Genomic DNA, 20144 nt, shown 5'->3' with positions numbered 1-20144 from the left:
GAATGGAGCTGTCCCAAAGGAGGGAGCTTACCTCCAGTAGACAGTGGCTCCCTGTCCCCAGCTGGCCACCGGTGTCCCCATGCCTCTGGCCTACAGCCATGCCCCCACTGCTGGCAGGAACTCCCTGCCCCCTGCTGGCATCTACTCTGCATCCTGGCCATAGGGGCCCCCTGATCTGGGCTGGTGAGGCTTTGATCTCAGCAGGCAAGCCTGCCTGCCACCAGATCAGCTGAGCTCCCAGCTGGTGGCGGCCTCTGTGGCTGGCACTCTCTGGTTGCTGAACAAGAGAGACCTAGACCAGAGAAATTCATCCAATTATGTAAGATTTGTCATATAATAGCAGAGTGAATGGTGCATAAAAACTGATATCGCACCATCAGCATAGACCTGTAGTGGATATTTCGGAGAACTGTGCAATGCTGTAGAAAAGAGAAAATTCCTCCTTCTGTGTTGATGAGCTAATGCCCAATAGAATTTGATTATTATTCTTAGCATATTGTAAGTGGGTAAGCTTAGCACTTGATTACCTCCTAACACAGGAAATTGTGAAACCATAACATTTGATCACAGCAATTATTATTAATCATAATTATCCAGCCCCTTTTAACAGTTCATCTAGAATGTTTGACTCTTTGATTGGTTGAATTTGAGAATGACAAAATAGGATTGATTGTGGAACATCTATGTTTCCAATAGGAGCAGAAGCACAGGTAGTACAAGGCTACACGTGTATAAAATCGTAACCAAGTATGAGGTTCATGCAGAAGGGGTGGCACTTGTGATATTATGTTAGTTGCCTCTATTATCTTTGAAATTTTGTCCTCTTTAAATTAAGAACAATGCTATCTTTATTTCTTTAGTTCAAACTTGCAGAGTGCATGAAAACCTGCAAGGTCAGAGCAGGATTGTGACTCTTACACAGTAGTGAAAATGATGGAATAGATACTGTTAATAACTCAAAAGATTATCACCTGCTTATTTCAGTGCTACATTTAGACTTTGTCCTTAGTTAACTACAGACGTGGCTGCATCATTGTGTCCTCGTACAATCGGAGGAGGCAAATTAGAACCTTGACTGAAGGTGCAATTCTATTTTGGTAGCTTTTAAATAAAGGGTTTTGGTGAAAATAAGTAAATGTACAAACAAAATGTCAACCAAGTAGTAGAACATGCAGCTATGAGTATTGCAGTATCTAAATAAACTACCCCAGCATACACAGCAGAATCCATCCTAAAAAGGGGAGGGGGTGGGGGAAGAAGGAAACATGAAGGAACTAGCAAACTGACCCAGGGTTGATCAGGTATTGAAGTGTGTGTGTGTGTTTGTTTTTTCCCTGTTTTGAAAATAAAAGGAAAATGTATGTGGTTTATGCAAATTATTGTACTTTTTGAAAATGAAGGAAAAAAGGTTCTTTTTTGGGGGGGGGAGTGCTAGTCTTGGGGGAGCTGCCTCCAGCAGGCTCCCTCTCCCCTGCAGGCTGTCAGGGAGTCAGGCTTTGGGGGCTCAGCCCCCTTCCATCTGCTCCCCTGTGTCCAGCATGCTGTCTTGGGGGCGGGGGGAGTGTATTCTCACTGCCCCGCTGTGGATTACAGACTGTCTCGGTGGGCAGCTGTGTTCTGGGGACAGCCCTGCCTGCCAACAGCCACTCCATGGCCTGCAGGCTGTCTGAGGAGGGGCCAGGCTGTAGGGTCTGCCCCCTGCAACCTGCAGGCGATTGGGGGGGGGCTGCACCCCTCCAGTGGGCTCCCATGACATGTAGGCTGTCTTTGTTTAAGTTAGGGTGAGAGGATGCTGCATAGCAAATTTTGTGGTGATAGCTCTTAGAGTTAAGAAGAGATCTTGAACAACCATAGCACAGAGACACTGGAAAAAAAATAGATTGTAATGTAATTCTTGGTGGTGAGGAAGCATTATATTAACTAGCTGAGAACCCTTCAGGAGCATGCCATAATTACACACAACATATTTGAGTCTTATCTATATGAGAAGTTTGCAGTGGTTTAACTAATTACGATAGTCATAGAGTTCTAGGGCTGGAAGGGACATCCGGAGGTCATCATGTCCAGCCCTGTATTAAACCTGTTTACTTAAAACTTTGCAAAAGGCTGAATGGATATTTTTATTTCAGTTTTGAAGAGGCTTATTTCTCCTTTGTTTCAGTCAGTTGGGGATCTGGAGATAAATATTTCTTAAACTGCATTAAAATAGTTCATGCAGATTTGCACTATTTTAATTAAATGTGTTGAAAAGATGATTTGAGTAAAACTGGATTAAGCAGCTTGCCTGTGTAGACATGGCATAAGTTGTATTCTTCTTTCCTAAAAGTTGTTTTAAGAATCCAAAAGCTGTGTGTAACTCAACATGGCATACTGGCTGTCTTTGAAGAGCTGCTACAGTGAATCAAAACAATAGCATATAAAACACTTTTTAAACTGGCCTCTATGAAGATTTTGGTTCAATACAGTTTGGACTTCATAGCTGTCTCCTTCGTACAAAGACCAGTGGTTAGCGTTATCCTAGCTCTCTCTCTCTGAATTTTTTTTTAAAGTCTGCTCTAACAACAGGATATCCAAATCACTGGTGTGTCAGAGGAAAGCTGGCTCCAGATTCAGCTTTCTTTCTGCACGCACTTAGAAAATTAACCTTTGACTTCGCTCCATCCCCAAATATGTAAGTGTTAGGACACTCCCACAGAAAATAAGCAGCTGGTGAATAGTTTTAAAGAACTTCAGACTTCCATATAATCAACTTTAGTTTCTAGCATTTGTCAATGGAAACAACTTTTTAATATGACTCTAATAAAAGCTATTCCCTTGACTCTGCAAAACACGTGAATTGAAATAGACTGAGACGAGTGCACTGGCTTTTTAATCTTATTAAGGTGTCAACATAGAAATCTAATGCTTAACAGTACCACTGTTTGTGTGAGTGGAAACATCCAGATAACTCTGTGGTCTGGTTGGTTGGTCTAGTAGTTCTCAAATCTTGTCATTCTGGGTCCAAGTTTACAAGAGGGAGCTCCTTTGATTGACCCACATCAACCTGTCAATTTGCCACTGCATTATCAGTGTTTAATTTTGAGGATCAGGGAGAGCATCCCACTCTGCTAGGGGTGAACAATGGTGTATTCCTAATCCTTGTAAGGCGATTCCAAAGGAGTACAGTTACAGGTTATAAATAATACACATGGGGGCACTTTTGTGGCCTAAACATCGGATTAATCTTTCTAGACCAGTACATGCACCATCTGGAGGTTCAAATCCTAACAGGCAGTTTCCCATGACGCTCACCCTGGGGTGACGCCTTGCCTTCCATCTTGCAGTGCTACTGAAATCTCATTCCAGTTAAAGTGCAAGGAGTGAACAGGATTTCCCCTGCTGTTCTTTGTGTGGCCACCGAGTGCTGAAGTGGCAGCAGACCATAGTACTGCACTGAGTGCCGTCATTCCTGTTGCACAGTGTAAGAGGGTGGCAGCCGTTGCTGTCTCCTTTAGCCATCTTCTAGCAGTGGCAGTTTTAAGAGAGTAAGGGTGGGGAGGAGAGGAAGGAAGTGTGGCAGAAAGAATGAAAACAAGACTAGGAATAGGAATAGAAAGATATGCAGGAAGAGAGAAATAGTCCCTTTACTGCCAACCCTGAGAGCTCAAGAATTATGTTATTGTCTTAAAAATAGTTCATGTAAAACATTTACACTTACAGTTTAATTTGCTATATTTCTTGGTCTCTTCTTTTTACTCTTACTGAGGTAGCCTGTCTCTCAGCCCTAATTTGCATGTAATCATTTCAAGTTAAAATTTCAATTTGCAGAAGTGTGATCACCATTAGGTCTTAAAGCAGTCAGAGGAAGCTTCCATTGGCCTACTCTAACCTCTCAGATTGGGTGTAGCTTCAATTTTATCACTTTCCATCCTCTTCCTATTGCATAGGTCTGTCTTTTTCCCAGCTCCTTCCCATAATCTTCAGTCTCTGTCCTCAGTCTCCTGCCCCTATCTTCCTTTCTGCTCCTCCCAATTCCTGCTTCTTCTGTGTGTAACCCTCTGGTAGCATCTTATGTATATGCAGTTTTCAACTATACTAGTAATGTTGAAATCACTGTGTGTTTTAGGGGATGTGGCCTAGTTGCTTAAGATCTAAAATGAAAAAAAATTGAAAAAAAATTAGCATCAACAGTCATGCAAAGCAAAATTTGGACAGTTGTTTAGATTTCAGTAGAGGATGATGAGAAGTGTGCTGCTAAAATCTGTTGTCAGTTTCGGTCTCTGAATCAGGTTCCTGTAAGAACTTGCTTGAAAATATTTTTGCTGAATATTTCTACTGAATATGTTGGGATTGTGTCCTGAAGATCTGTGGTCTAGAAGAAAAATACAAAAATCTTTTCATTTTCAGAATGCATGAGAACACTAGCATAGCTCATTACTACTGTTTATTGTATTTCTTAAGTAGGGTAACTGGTGGTTACGGAGGATTAAATGCACTATTGTTAACTAAAATAAGTGTAATAAAACATGCCAGAACTCCTTAGTTCTGGTACACTGTATTTTTGAACAAAAAAGTTCAACTAGAAATAATTATAGAGGTCTTTCTTTGGACTTCTCCATGTGAGAGAAAACAATGAATTGCATAAAAGCAGCCATATAAAGTACTCCGCCACAGTACAATCCATAAATAATTCTATTTTGGAATAAATCCAAAACAAGAGCAGAAGGGGAAAGGTATTGTTGGAGGGAATAGTAAAATGGGATGGAGTTTTTCACCTTGGGGATTATTTGCTGAGAGTAGCGGATGTCCTTCCATTAAGCTAAAACATAACATATTTAAACATCCTTTTTACCTGCACATAAAAACACCTTGTTTCAAGGTCTTGGGTCATTTAAATGTCATCTTTGAACTACTTCTGTCAGGGAGGGGGTCTTTTAAAAAATCTTATACCGTGGTCAAATAGGATTATTTTTAATGGAAGCAATAGCAAAGGAGTCATTACCAGGGAATGCAGAAGGGCTGTTGAAAGTGGAAACAGCTCCAAATGTGTGAGTAATTTGAGTTACCCAATTAAACTAGACATTTTTGGAAGTGCTAATCTGCAGGACATTCTGTAAGCCTAAATCTTCTGAAACAAAGGGTCTTAACCAAAATCACAGGACGGGTAAAAGAAAGCAAATGGCAAACCAAATGTTTTTGTTTAATGCATCTGTGTGAAACTTGATGAATGTGAGACAGTGTAAGAAGTGGGAGTTGAGAGGTATATGGGGATGATCAGAACATAAAGCGCAAAATAAAATAGACAGGAAGTGTGTAGGAGCAGGAGGTAGAAATTGAAGGAAAGAGGAAACTGTGGACTGGGGTGAATTTAAGGAATGGGATGTTATGGTCAAGGGAATGATGTATAGAGAACTTGGGAGCTCACTTAATCTCTTTTCGCAGAAGTTGGTTGGGCCCCTGGGCCTTCATTCTCTGTTGATTGTCCAGTCTAAAGATAGCAGAAGTGTTCTCTAGCAAGGGTTTCTGTACGTAATGCTTCTATATCTGGTAGCTCACTACTTATATTTGGAAGCAGACAAAATGTCATATGATGGCTTCCATGCTATCACTGCATCATAATGGAGTACAAGATGAGCTTGGAAAAGAATGGGTGGTGAAATTAAACTTTTCCTACAATTTATAGGTTAATAAACCTTTTGGGAATTCTTATTAAGCAGATTCTTTCTAGCAGTATTTTTCCTCTGACACTCAAAATGCTTATCTAAATTGTAGATTTTTAAGAGTAGTCTTGGATTATTCTAGCTTTTGTCCCCAGTCACAGGAGACTGCAGCCTCCAATGTCTCCTTACCAGTGAATAGCATTTTAGAGTGGCTTCTGAATACAGAACCTTTTTTCCTTTCTCTGCCAGCGTAATAAAAAAGCATAATAGGACACAGAGGTTATGTCTAAACTGCAGGGCTTTTTCAGCGTTACTTATTTCACCTTTCTGTTGTCTAAATAAGTAATGTTAGAAAAGTGTATTTGCACAGCCACAGTATTGCAAAAGGAGCCTTCACATGAGCCGACAGCTGTGCTTTGTTCACACACATTCCTTTTCAGCCTTGAAGTGGGGAGGAGAGGGGGAGTTCTGAGTATTGTGTACATATTGGTATTCCAAATGTCTGTCTCTGTGGAGACCTCAACAGGAGGTGTGGCTGCCCTATTATGAGAGTATGGCTTGTGAGGCCAATCCACACCTGAAGAGTTTTGCTGTCTATGACGACATTTGGTCTAAGTATACTTGGTCCTACCTCAGCATGGGGGATGGACTCAATGGGTTTTGGGGTCCCTTTCATCTTGCAATTTTTTGAGATTCCCCACAAAATAGAAGAGGTATGAAATTTGGCTTAAATCAGTTCTTTCTGGTAATAACTAGATCAATAATGCAAATTCACGTATTCTTAGAGAGCAAGAATCAGATTTCCATATAGCTCTTTGTCCCCACACTATGCACTAAGGCTGTGTGACACAGTTAGTTTTACCGTGTTGAGTGTTGGAGGCAAGTACAGCAAGAAAGACTCAGAGAAAAATTACCTGCAAAATTGGTCTGTTAGACATAGTGTGTGTTCACTCATCAAAAATAATCAATAGTAGAAATTTTGCCTGAAGAAAGAGAGCAGTGTCAGAGTTAAAGTTGTTGCAAATGTTTCTAACAGAAACTCTTTTTTTTCCTAGAGCCTTTCAGCTGTGGCTTATATTTCTTTTTCTATTGGAGAAAGTCTGTTAAAACAAGTTTTTAATACCCCACTCTAAGGAGCTGCTAGTCAGTGAGAACAGGCCCTAGAGGTCAGAGGGAGCAGGATCATGCTTTATATCAGGGATGCGCAAAGTCGGGGGGGGGGGCGGGGAGGGCATGAAATTTCCAAAGGCAGGGTGTAGCAAGATCGGCTGCTGGGTTTCAGGCTTATCCATCTTACTAAAAGTGTTGAAATATGTTACTGTTTTTATGTATGTGTATTCACATTTACATAACGATTAATAAAATTTTTACATTCTATATAAAATAACATGAGTCCTGTGGCACCTTGTAGACTAACAGATATTCTAGACCATAAGCTTTCGTGGGTCTTTGCCCACAGGACTCTTCTTGTTTTTGAAGATACAGACTAACTCAGCTACCCCTCTGATACTCATCACCATACATTCTATATACTTATTTTCTTACAATACTGAAAGGGTTTTTTTTTTTTTTTTTTTTCATATGAACATCACTGAAATTTCCATCGGTTTGGATTACTTTAGACCGGTTGTGGGGCCCTGCTAATTGCAGGGATGAAAAGTGGGGCCTGATGTAAAAGGTTTGCTCACTTCTGCTTTCTATTATGATTACAGAAGCATCTGGATGGGAAAGAGGTTCTATGCATAATATAGCCTTCTGAATAAACAAATGCTAAAAATGCATCTCTGCCATGATATTAGCTTAATATCTTGGCTGCATTCAGGGGAAGAGTACCAAGTAAATAAAATTGTGTGTTCAGCTACAGTTCCTGTCTTCTGCACATTTTCACATTTTTTTTTGGAGGTGACCTTGAAAATACCCTCTTTTAAGAAGTTTCTGTAATTGTAAGCATTGATCTCTGTTGAGAAGTTTCATTACTTTGACTGTTTTGCTTTTTCTACAGGGCTTCAGGAATACATAGAAGCAGTGTCTTTCCAATATTTCATCAAAACACGATCATTAATTAGTGTTGAGGAGATCAACAAACAGCTAATATTTACCATGGAAGACAAAGAAGAAGAAACAAAAACAGTAAGAATTCTTTTGTTTACATGAGCTAGACCTGTCCATTTGTATTTTTAAAGAACCTTCCCATACTTAGAGTTGTAACATATTTATCAGCTTGTGATGATCATTCCTGTTTTTTGTTTATAGGAAACAAGCTTTTCCTAAATACATAAGTATGATTTCCTTGTTAATATTACACGTAATTTATGGGTGTTGTACTAAAAGGCAGTCAAATAGCAGAGGCTGTCACCATGCAGCAAGTTAGACATGGTTAATGTTAGCAACATAATGGCCTATTGAGGCTTAAAGTTACAGAATGCTGGCAGCAGATCAGATAAGTCTGGATATTGCCCGAATGTTTGGCCCAACCGTGGTTTTCAGGGATAGTAGACATAATCTAGGTCTGTGACATGTCTTTTATTCGTGGACTAGTCTGAACTTTTTCCAGTGCTAAAAAAGGCCAGTGTATCAGCATCCTATTGGATAAATCTAGAGGGACTTCTCTAAATTTTGTAATGCATATTGTCTGTAATATGATTATACCCATCAAGTACTCAGATACCACATAGGTGGGGTGGCATAAGAGCCTAAATATAAAGGGCAAATGAATGTAAGAGGTACAGTGACTTCCACAACTCAGTCCCATTGCTCAACAATGAACTTCTCACAGCAGGCAACAGCAGAGACTGGTGGGAAAAAGGGTGTTGCCCTCTGTCACAGTTTCATCAACTTGAAATGTTTTCACTATAACCAGTTAGTATTAAAATACATGGTGGGTGTCTGAGTAAGGTTACTGATATCTCTTTTAGATTTAATCTTGAACTTCCCCTCAAAGGACAGACTTGTTTTCCTTCCTCTCTTATGCCTGGTACAGCATCTTCCATTCCTTGTCCTTCCTCTCTCCCCTGCCCATACCTAAATAGAACATTTTATATATGACCAGTATACAGCCTGTCCATCTTTCTCATGTAACCTTTGGGTGAACATTCCTGTTTTATAAATTCATATGTGGATGTGGAGTGGATTGATGTGTACTTCTACATGGAATGTAAAATGTCGCTATTTGGTGTTCTAATGAAACATTTGCATTCTTTAAAAAGAAAAGCCTGAAATGACACTGTATGGGGATCATCATGACCATTAGTTACTTGAAAACCAATGAAACAATTCCTCCCCAACATTTTTAAAAAAGAAAAAAAGTCTTAAATGACTTTACCATTGCCTGCAGAAAATGACTGAACAGCTTTGTTCTGAGATGAAAGTTAGCTGGTCAAAGGAAATGATCATTACTAGACTATAAAAGCTGAACTTTGATGTCCACAGCCAGTTGTGAAACCAGGCTCATGTTTTTTATTTTTTATTTTGTATTTTTTTTTCTTCTGTACCATGGGTAACAGTGCACACATTTCTCCATGGCTTGACTTGTTTTAATTTTTGGATGAATGACCAGCTGTTGAATTCAGAAATGAAACTCCAGTAGATACAATCATATTTCTAAGAGTACATTTAAATAAATACCTTATGTAACAGGATCAGGCCGGCAGGTCCCAGGTGGAAGGGTGAAAAGCAGCTCTGTACACAGCCTGGGCTCGTGGAAGAAGAAGAAGCGCCAGTTAAGCTCCCAGATGGAGGCAGTCAAGAGTGGTGGCAGTTAATTAATGAGGCCCAGCTGGTCTTACTGCCAGTGCGTGGGCAGGGTTTATAAAGCAGGGGAGAGGAGGTGAAAAGTAGGGAAGCAGACATGATAGAGGTAAGAGAAGAGGAAACAGAGAAGGAGAGAAAACATTGACAAAAGACATCAGGCGGGAGAGAGAGTGCTTAGACTCCACCCCACCTCCCCCACAGCAAGACTGAAGCCCTGGCTGTGGAAAAGTGGGGAAAGGACTGACCAGCCAACCTAGACTGGCAGAGGTGGGCACAGCCTAACCTCTCCAGCTGAAGGGAGGGGTGTGGGACCCTGGACAGACCCAGGGATACCCTGCCACACTTGCCATGCCAGCTACAAAAGTAACATGCAAACACCTGTTCTCACTTTCAGGTATCCAGGGTAGTCTGTATCTGCAAAAACAACAAGAAGTCCTATGGTACCTTATAGAGTATGATATGCATCTGACAAATTGGGTCTTTGCCCACAAAAGCTCATCCTCCCAAAAATCTGTTAGGCTGTGTCTACACAGGCGCAAATCTTCGAAATAGCCATATTTCGAAGATTACTAATGAGGCGCTGAATTGAATATTCAGCGCCTCATTAGCATTAGGACGCTTCTGGCCGTGGCGCTTCAAAAGCTCTGCTTTCGAAAGCGCGTGGCTTGGCACAGCTACATGGGCTCTTTTTCAAAAGGACCCTGCACCTTTCGAAATCCCCTTATCCTGATCACTGATCAGAATTTCTAATTCTCTCTCTCTGTTCCCCCTTCATTTCGGCTGATCTTTCAAAAGCCACAAAGAAAAAAAACTCTCAGCCGCCATGTTACTTTAGTTTCCAGATGAATGTGTATTTTGAGCTTATATCTGCCCAGAATTGTTGCTGAAATTTCATGGAGAGCAATGTGTTCGCAGGCCAAAATTCCAAAAGTATTTTAGACATTTTCTGGGAAAATGTTCACCACTTTCACAAGCATTACTAAGTACTTATTGTACTCAGAAATCTTGTGTGCTGTGTAAGGCACAAGCATCTCATTGACAAATATTTTTTCTCCTTCAAGAAACACTGTAAATGTAATATGTAGTATCTTTAGATGGCTAGACTTTTGAGTGGAAAACTTAAGCATGCGGCTGCGTAACATTTCCAGGCAGCTGAAAGTCAGTTCTAGGTATCATGTCAAGCAAATGTTTCTTCAAAGCAGCAAACATCTGGAAGACAGATGTTCATGGGTTGCAGTTACTGAGCAGACTGAAACCATGTCGTCTTAACATTTTAATACGTTTCAGAATGGTTGGGTTTCAGCTACTACCACTAACTCTAATAAGTATTTTGTCCAGTTTGAACTGTTGGCAAGGCTGGACAAGCACAGCATCAGTTCTGCTGCTGCAGATAATTCATGGGAAATAATTTCATTTAGAAGAAATTGTATTCTAGATGTAGCTTTTCATAATTTCTCCTCTTATATTCCTTCCTGCTAAGTGTATTTGCCAGGAAACCAGACCTTTATTTAAGTTTATCTGCTCCTGCTGAAGGCAGAACCCCTGGGACCTGCTTACTTTCACAAGAAATTGTAACATCATTAATACTGGATTTATTACTTGATGAGGAGAGAAAGTAGTGGGAGCGAATAAGCAAAAAATCATTTTTTGTGTACTGTGGATGTCTTAGAGATATAGAATGTGGGAAGATAAATACAGAAATTATAGATTTAGAAGCAAATTGTTTCTTGATAAAAACAATATTTCAAGTACTCCATGATGTATTGGTTATTTTTAATAAGAGTGTGGAATAATGGATCTGGGGAAAATTCCAGAACAACACATCCATTTATTCTTCACTCCTGCTTTTTAATGGTAACTATAATTTGAAATACTGGATTGATGGTAAGATTTATTTTTCCTCATCCTGGCTCTTATTGTGACTTTTGCATCAGCACTATGCTGATCAATTAGGGTCAGATTTTTTGATTTAGTAGCTTGAGTGACTGCTCAAAAATGTAGATTCAGTTGAACATACATGCAGAGACAAATGTAACTATGGATATGTCTATACAGCAAAGTTATTTCAAAATAACAGCTGTTATTTTAAAATAACTTTGCTGGCCTCTACACAACGTACCTGCTATTTTGAAATAATTTTGGAATAGGAGTTGGCTTATTTCCAAATAGGTAAACCTCATTCCATGAGGAATAGAGCCTATTTCAAAGTAGCTGTTTTAAAATAGGGGCTGTGCAGACAGAGAATAGCGCCGATATGAAAATAAGCCATAGTGTGTCCAATGGCTGTATTTCGAAGTAGGCTCTGTTGTGTGTAGGTGTTCTACTTTGAAATAGCTGAGGGCTATTTTGAAATGCATTTTGTGTGCAGCAGCATTATTTTGAAATAAACTATTCCGGAATATATCTTCTGGAATAGCTTATTTCAAAATAATGCTGCTGTGTAGATATAGCCTATATGTGTAATTCTGGATTGTAGACATAGGTATGGATCTTACGCATTTAAAATTATTCATGCATTTGCCACTGTGTTTCATCTGTGAAGTATAGAAGATGCTTTTGTACCTTACTGGTATACTGCTAGGGTTAGTGAATTTTCTAAAGTGCTTTCTAAAGCCAGGCAGTTTAATTTTACTAAATAGTTTTCAGGTGGGGGTAGCTCTACTGCAATACCAATTTAGCCAGCGTATGTTTTACCAGGTACAGGCCATCATTTTTGCACTTTTCAATACTCTGTTCTCTTTTGTCCTCAGCCCTCCTCTAATTCACATGATAAGCAGTTGTGCACTTGGAGCCTGAAGGTGACACCTGTCGATTACCTGCTGGGGGTGGCTGATTTAACAGGAGAGCTGATGCGGATGTGCATTAACAGTGTTGGAAATGGCGATATAGACACCCCTTTTGAACTGAGCCAGTTTTTACGCCAGATTTATGATGGTTTTTCATACATTGGCAACACTGGACCATATGAAGTGTCTAAAAAACTTTATACCTTAAAGCAGAGTCTGGCCAAAGTAGAGAACGCCTGCTATACTTTAAAAGTGAGAGGTTCTGAGATCCCAAGGCACATGCTGGCCGATCTGTTCTCCACCAAAGCAGAAATGATTGACCGAGAAGAGGGTCTTTCGTAAAACACTGAGACAATCATGGACCTGAGGAGCCTGGTCTGTACAGTTGGTAACATTGTTAATATTTTGGGTTTGTTTTCAATAGACCCTTGTCATGGCTTTTTTGGTAGTGATGTTTTTCGTTTTACTTAGAAGACCAAGAATATTTGCAAAGACAAACAGTAACACTTTACATAATGTGTAAGTGAACCAATGTTTGAATCGCTCCTCTGTGTGGGCAATCTGTTTTCTTCTACTCTGTGTTCTGTTGTAATGACAAAAGGCTGCACACAGTGCTGGTGTCTTTCAGTGAAATGAGCTCACTTCGAACTGCCTTGGCCACTGCCTCAGTTTTCAGAGATCACATGATGCTTGGAGAAGGTTGTGAATAATTAAAATTGTTATTCTCCATTACCCACAAATTTTTCTTGGGCCCCACCCCATTGTGTAGCCTGTTTTTGTGCACCCCTACAGTAGTGTGCCGATGTTAGAATAGGGATTCCAAGGACCTGGAGAAGCAGCAGACTCATGGTTTATTCAGAGCAAAACACACCCAGTCTCCCAGCATCTAAATCTACCCTTGTCTTGGATCTATTAGACTACTTGGATCAAAATGTTTATGAGGCCCATTTGAGCATACTTCTCTAATGCTGGATATTCGTTGTTTAAGTTGCATCTGCTTGTCTGAATGGAGCTGAAATTGTGGCAGTGCCAAAGGTGCTGTGTAACCTGTAGTTTGGTGTGACTAATATTTTTACATGTGAAACCAAAATTAAAATTTCCTGCTCATTAGCAAGACTCATAACACCTGGGAAATATTACTGTGTGCTGTCAGTTCCAGGGCTCACAGCTTTATTTTAGTTCTGCTCATTCAGATTTCTTGTTGCCTTATTGTTTTGACATCAGCTGGAAAATCCTTAAAAAATGCATTGTTTTAAAGTTTTAACTGATTCAGAATCATAGGTTGCTGGAGGGATCTGTTCCTGGACAAGTGCAGAAATTTAACCAAATAAGCTTATCATGGGTAATTATCACTAGGACTGATGGGTTGGACGCTGATTACATGCTTGTTGCCCAAGAGGATTCAGCGTTAAAATCAGTGAGTAAAATTCTGCCCTCCACTTCATTTGTGGAACTCTTGGGGACTTCAGTGGAGTTGAAATAATTTGGTCCAGTGTGTTTGATGGAAATGTGACTTACCCTTTGAATTGTGTTTCCTTTTGTCTCTTAAAACTCCCATGAAACAGAACTTGCAATAAAAATAAGGCAAACAGACAAATTCCCTGCATTTATTTGACATTTTTGAACATATTGGTAGATAATTAGAATTCTCCACTTGAGTCCAAAGATGTGTAAACCCCTTGAAAAATGTATATTAGGCTGGGAAAAACAGCAGAAAAATAATACTCTTTCAAAAATAATTTTTAAAAGGTACTCCCAGAAATAGGACCCTTAAGCACAAATGAAAATACTGCATGATTTTATGTCCATTTCCATATGATCTATTACTGTCATATTTTTCCCATTAGCATGCTGTATCCTAGTTAACTTGTCGTCTGATATATGACCAGAATAATAATTACTGACAGTGTGGATCAGAGATTTATCCACTGTTTTCATGTAAAGCATTGTTTGGTGAGTTGAAAAAGGTATGTTTTTCCAATTGTTTAATACTTTTAAAAAAACTTTTTTTTACAATAAAATCATTAAAAGGGTGTTGCAGAATAAGTGGTAGTTCTTTTACCTATCAGTCCTCTTTGAGAATCCTTGACTACTAACAGCCAGGTGTACGTCATGACTGGCAGTCACCAATATATGATTTCATTGTTGCTTCTCTCCCATTAATTTTATCTTATTAATTAATCCAGTTATGACTGCACATGGGTCTTTCATGCATAATCAAATGCGGGGCACTTGAAGTTGACATTCTGATTGCAAAACAAGTTTATTCCTGGGATGGAAAGACACCATACCAAATATCTGTTCTATCTGCTTTGAGTTTTGGGAGCCTGTTATATCTGCAACCTGAATTTCAGGTGAGCTGAGCTTCAGTTGAAGCTGGTGAGAATGTTACTATGCATTTTGGAAGGAGAGAACTTACATCACTCGGACAACTTTGAGTAAGTTGTACTTGCCTGAAGCAAAACCATGGAAAAATAACTGCTGGAGGCACCATGAGATGTTTAAAATAGAGGTCTCTGCTGTCTGTTCTACAGGTTGCGCCTCTCAAATCCGGTACACTCTCATCTGGCAACAACCGTCGTCCGGAGTGACCATGGATGTTGCCAGATGAGAGAGTAGCTGGCAGGTTCAGGGTCTCAACCAGGCTGAACCACCACTTGGGCTGCAACAGCAGAGACTGGAATGCTGCCATGGGGTTGGGAACTAGAGTTCCCCAACAGCGGAGGCTAGGAGTTGGACCCTCAGCCTGCACCGCAGCAGTGCAGGGCTGGGACCGTGAACCTCTGCTTGCCCTTCAGAAACGGGCTGGAATGCTGCTGCAGGGTTGGGAACCGGGGCTCTGTGGCAGTGGGGGTCAGGAGTTGGAGTCCCTGACTGCCCCATGGCAACAGAGGCTGACAGGCTGTTGGGGGCCTGAGCTGGAGCTCCTTCTTACCCCACAGTAGCCTGAGTGCTTGCTTTTCCTGCAGCAGCGGGGGTGAGACGCTGCCATGGGACCAGGAACCAGAGCCCTCTGTCAGCGCAGGAGCTGGAGTTGCCATGTGTCTCGCAGCAATGGGAACTGGAAGGCTGCTGAGGGTGAGAATTGGAGCCCCACCTCCCTTGTGATGGGGACAGGGGCTGTTCGGAGCCCTGTGGCAGCCCCTGGAAGTCTGGGATGGGACCAGAGCCCCAGGGGATGGAGGCTGGTACTCCATCAGTCCTGCACCTTCCCTTGTCCAGCAAATTCTCTTGTTCAGGACCTGTCAGGTTCCAAGCATGCCGGGTAAGGGAAGTGCAAGCTGTAGCAGCTATCTGGTGTGAGTTAAAAATTGCATGGCTCTTTTTAAACAAGACAAAGAGAAGAACCCAGCTGCCCTGGCAGTGTTTCCCTCTTTCCGTAAAACAAGTTAAAAGGCCCAAGCTGCTGTGTTTGCCATTGATGAGCACATAATGGCTACTGTCACAAAACAGACCCTGCACTCCTACAATTTCTTCTTGCTGTTAAAGCATTTTGGAAACTTTGAATGTGAAAGAAGCAGCTTTTCCCAGTCTGTAAGAATAGTTACACATTCTGCCTAACATGTATTGGCTGTAACAATTTTGAGATGGGAATAAACTTTTGACCTGGCTACAGAAATACTTAACTTTTATAAATGATATCTAACATGATTTTTAAGCCTCTGCGGGGCCTTGTGATCTGCAAGTCAAAGCCATGAGTAATCTTTAGTGGGAACAACGTGTGTGTGGTATATTAAAGCAGCATGACAGATCGGAAATAGCCAGTGGCTTGCAAACCTCTTGCTCAAGGAAGTATGTGCCCTCCCCACCCCAAAAAAAACCCCAATCACACTGTAGTTGTTTGAAAAGTGATAGACATTTATCAACAAAACAAGGTGCTAAACAAGCAATGTCCGTTTTCCCATTTCTTATCCCATTACTCTGTGGAGCCACTGACATGCCTGGTTTTGAGCCAGAGCAAGGTGACATCATAGCAGGTGTTTCGTGGACTGCCTTGTATGCTCAAATCCTCTGCCTTTTAGTTGGATTCACATTTGTGCAGAAACTACTCATTTGCAATGGGAAAAATAAACCCATCCGTATTTAACTTTCCTTAACTGCCGTTGAAGTTATGCAAGAGAACAGCTCCCTGTTAACCGAATATTATTTCAGCTGACTATCTTGGTTACTTTGTACAAGGCTTATGATAATCAAACACATATATTTTAAAGTTAGCATCCAATGCCATACCAAAATGTACATTGTACTTTCTGGAATTTTGAGCAGATCTGGCTTTTGCCCCTAGGAAGTTACAATTGGAGAGTAGACAAAACAGAACAAGGATGATGGTAAGTAAGAAGGGAGGAGATGGAGAGGAAGGGAAGATGAGGTTTTTATCAACAAAGTGGTTGGTTGGTTGAATGCTTGCCCAATTTTGAAAAGCTTTTAAATGTGCAAGGAATGATGATGGTTGTTCTGTGGGGATAGACTAGAATCACAAAAGGGGAGAAAGAGATGGTGTTGGTGGGAAGAAAGTAAGGTGGAATGTAAAGGGAGATGAAGGCAGGAGGACTGGGGGAGGGTAGATAAGGATGTATCAAGTAAGATCAGGGTGAGGTTCAAAATGAGCTGGATACGCCTGTGTGAAGTGAGAGTCTGGGTAGTAGGTCATGTGGGTCAGGACTGACTTGCAGGAAATTCTGACAAACTTTTAAATCAGATGATTTTGTTAAGAAACAGATTTTATGGGGATCAATTGAAAAAAGGTGCTGCAAAAAAGCAAAAGGCTGTTTTGTTTTGTTTTGTTTTGTTTTTTGTTTTTTCACTCCCCCTCTCATGGCCACCCCCCTGCTTACAGCTAAAGTTGGTGTGTGGTTTCACAAGGTGCAGCTGGCCTGCTAGACTAAGTAGGAATTGCAGACATGGAGCAGCCCTTGCAAGATTACTCCTCTGCTGAAAGTTAACAGAACTTAACGTTTTTTATTTACATACACAACCTGTGGTGGAGGGAATGATCCCAATTCCCCATTTTAGCAAAGTACAAAGAGATACTTTTACATCCATTTCTACTTTCACAGCCAAATTCTTTGTCTCTTTGTAAGCTTGTGTCATACCAAAATTAATGTAAAAAAGCTTACAGTTCCTGCTGCTGTTCCTCCCGTTTCTCTTTCCATTTGACTCCCTCATTCTTTCTCCTATCCTGTTTCTGACTCTTTCCCTTTCTCAACTTGTTCATTTGTCAGACTCTAGTCATCACGTAGGAAGTAACTGCACCATCTTACTGAGCTGTGATGGTCTCAAGAGTCCGTCATCTCCATGCTAGCTGGCATCCTTGGTGAAACATCTCTATGTACAAACACGTTCCTTCCAGCTGCCAGAAGCAGAGGTCTGTTGGGCTCTGAATGCAGGTGGTTTTTGCTTATGATTCTTTTAAGAAATGCTGCTGAAACTGGTCAGGTTGGGAGGGCTTCTATTTCATTTCATTCAGTATCCTCTAACATATGTCCGGATGGGTTCTAGAGCTCATGCTGTTTCTGCAGGCGCGCAGCACTTGGTTATTTTTAGGTCTGTAGTCTTCTCGAGCCAAAGTAATTTGTGCCCACATGGGCCATGGCTCTAGTTTAGGGGTCATTCAGGATCACCCTTTTCCACCAGTTTGCTCTCTTGTACCCCCTTTCTATGGAACCTAGCAAGGGAGGGTTTGCCTACAACTTCTGAAGCCAGTCAGTGCCTCCTTGAATACAGGCCGGAAGTGATGACTTGTATCTTCTCCCAGTTCATCCCATACACTAGCAGACTGATGCTCCTACTATTGTGCTGTCTGCAATCTAAACTCTGAGCCCCTGCTGCTAGATTTCTAAAGTCAGCCTCTAATAGTCTTACCGTAATTACCTCCCACTGTTTCCCTCTTATAATCACACTTGCCCCTCATTGTTTAAATAAAGGGATTTTGGTCACATATGCTCTGCCCTTCACTGCCGAACAAGATGTGACAGCCCATCAAGCCCAGTTTCTTACATTGCCCTCCTGGGCTTTGCTTAGTTTATGATAATAGGCACTGACTCCAGAGTGTTCAGGGGCACAGGCACCCCATGAAAAAAAGCTGTTCAGCAGCACTACCACTCAGCTGTTTGGTTGCTTGGCGAGGCACTTACGGAAAGGCAAAGAACGGTGAGTGGCAGGCAGAGTGGGGTCTCAGGAGTTGGGGAGCAGGAAGAGGCAGATTGAGTACAGGGCCGCAGAGGTGGAGCACCCCCTATCGCTTCTGTTGTCTGGTTGGACCATGCTCCCAGTTGTTCACTAGCCCCACATCTCAGCTTTTCTTGCTAAGCATCCTTATAAGCATGATACCCCCTCCTAGTCCATAAGGCCGCTAGCTTTTCCATGTAATCCTTAAACCCCACCTCTGTCAGGATGCCAACAGGTGATGACTAGACAGAAATCCAGGTGGAGGAGAGATGATATTTTTAAAAATCAGCCCATTCCCCTTTGACTGCTTGTTGTACCTCATCCAATATTTGTAATATCTATTTCATATTTTAATTAATGACGTAGATGACGGAGTGGTGAGTACACGCACAAAAGGTGTGGATGACACCAAGCTGAGAAGGGCTGCTGGCCCTCTGGAGGACAATGTAAGAATTCAGTGTGATCTTGAGAAACTGAACAAATGGCTAGAAATCAAGAAGAGAAAATTCAGTAAGGACAGCTGCAAAGTTCTCCACTCGGGAAAGCAAAATCAAAGCACAACTACAAAACAGGGAATAACTGTCTAGGAAGGTGGTATTGCAGAAGAGAGTCTGGGGATTGTCGTGGATCAAAAATTGAATATGAGCCAACAATGTAGCGTGGTTGTAAGAAAGGGTAATAGTCTGGGGTGCATCAACAGGAGGGTATCATATGTGAGAACTGAGAGGCAATCATCCCAATCTACTCAGCACTGGTGAAGCCTCTGCTGATGTGTACAGTTCTGGGCACAGTACTTTAATTAAAATATGGATACCTTGGAGAGAGTCCAAAAAGAGAGTAACACAATTGATAAAAGGCTTAGAAAACATGACCTACACGGAAAGGTTGAAAGAACTGGTTAGGCTTAGGCTAGAGAAGAGGACATTGGTTGCGGGTGAACTGCTGGCTTGTGGGGAGACTATCCCTCAGCCCTGCTCCTTCTGCCTGAGGTCCAGCCTTCCCCCTACCTGAGCCCAGAGTGCCCCCATTCACAGGCTAGTGCCCCAGCACTAGAGTGCCCCCAACTCCTCCCCAGCCCCAGAGAACTGGGAGGGTAGGTGTGCATCCAGAGCCAGGGCCACTCCGTAGGCCAAACTGAAGGGAAAGTTGGGGGTGGGTGGCTGGCCGCAGAGGTGCATAGGCAGGGCCGTTCCTGGCTGTTTAGGGAAGCAGCATCTCCCTCTAGCCCTTGACAGCCACTGCCCATGGAGACAGATGAGAGGAGATGTAATACCCTTCAAATATGTCAAAGGTTGTTATAAAGAAGTAGTGAGCAATTGTTCTCTGTCCACCAAGAACGAAATATGAAGCAATTTGCAGCAAGGGAAATTTAGCTTCGATATTAGGAAAAGTTTTCTAATTGATAGAGATAGTTAGGTGTTGGAACAGACTGGGGAGATCATGGGTCCACCATGGAAAGATTTTAAGAACAGGACAGGTGTAGGTATACTTAGGCTTTGTCTACACTGTGCACCTTACAGTGGCACAGCCATTCCACTACAGCTGTCCAACTGCAACTTATGGGCTATGTCTACACTAGCACACTACGTCGAAGTAGCCTGTTTTGACGTAAGAACATCGAAATAGGCTACTTTGACCTGTATCATCTACACGTCCTCCAGGGCTGGTGCCATCAACGTTGAAGTAGCGACGGAGAACATCGAAAGGAGCTTCCCTGGAAGGAAATGTGTAGCGTCCACACACACAAGCACTTCCCGTCGAAATAAGGGGCCAGCAAAGCCCCAAGCCACTCCCTTAAAGG

General features: G+C 41.6%; 1 protein-coding gene across 2 annotated transcripts in view; it reads left to right on the top strand.

Moving 5' to 3' along the window:
• Nucleotides 1–14660, top strand: part of TSNAX (translin associated factor X) — a 35723-nt gene extending 21063 nt beyond the window's left edge. The window contains exons 5-6 of one of the 2 annotated variants that reach the window (XM_074990176.1): nucleotides 7642–7769; nucleotides 12140–14660. In XM_074990176.1, coding sequence (XP_074846277.1) covers nucleotides 7642–7769; nucleotides 12140–12517 — 506 coding nt within the window. In that variant the 3' untranslated portion in view covers nucleotides 12518–14660. The remainder of the gene's footprint in view (nucleotides 1–7641; nucleotides 7770–12139) is intronic. The other variant, XM_074990177.1, reaches the window with a different exon arrangement.
• The last annotated feature ends 5484 nt before the right edge of the window (nucleotides 14661–20144 follow it).

This window comes from Carettochelys insculpta, chromosome 3 (genome assembly GCF_033958435.1).
Source record: "Carettochelys insculpta isolate YL-2023 chromosome 3, ASM3395843v1, whole genome shotgun sequence".
NCBI lineage: Eukaryota > Metazoa > Chordata > Testudines > Carettochelyidae > Carettochelys > Carettochelys insculpta.
This window is presented reverse-complemented; position numbering and strand designations above follow the sequence as displayed.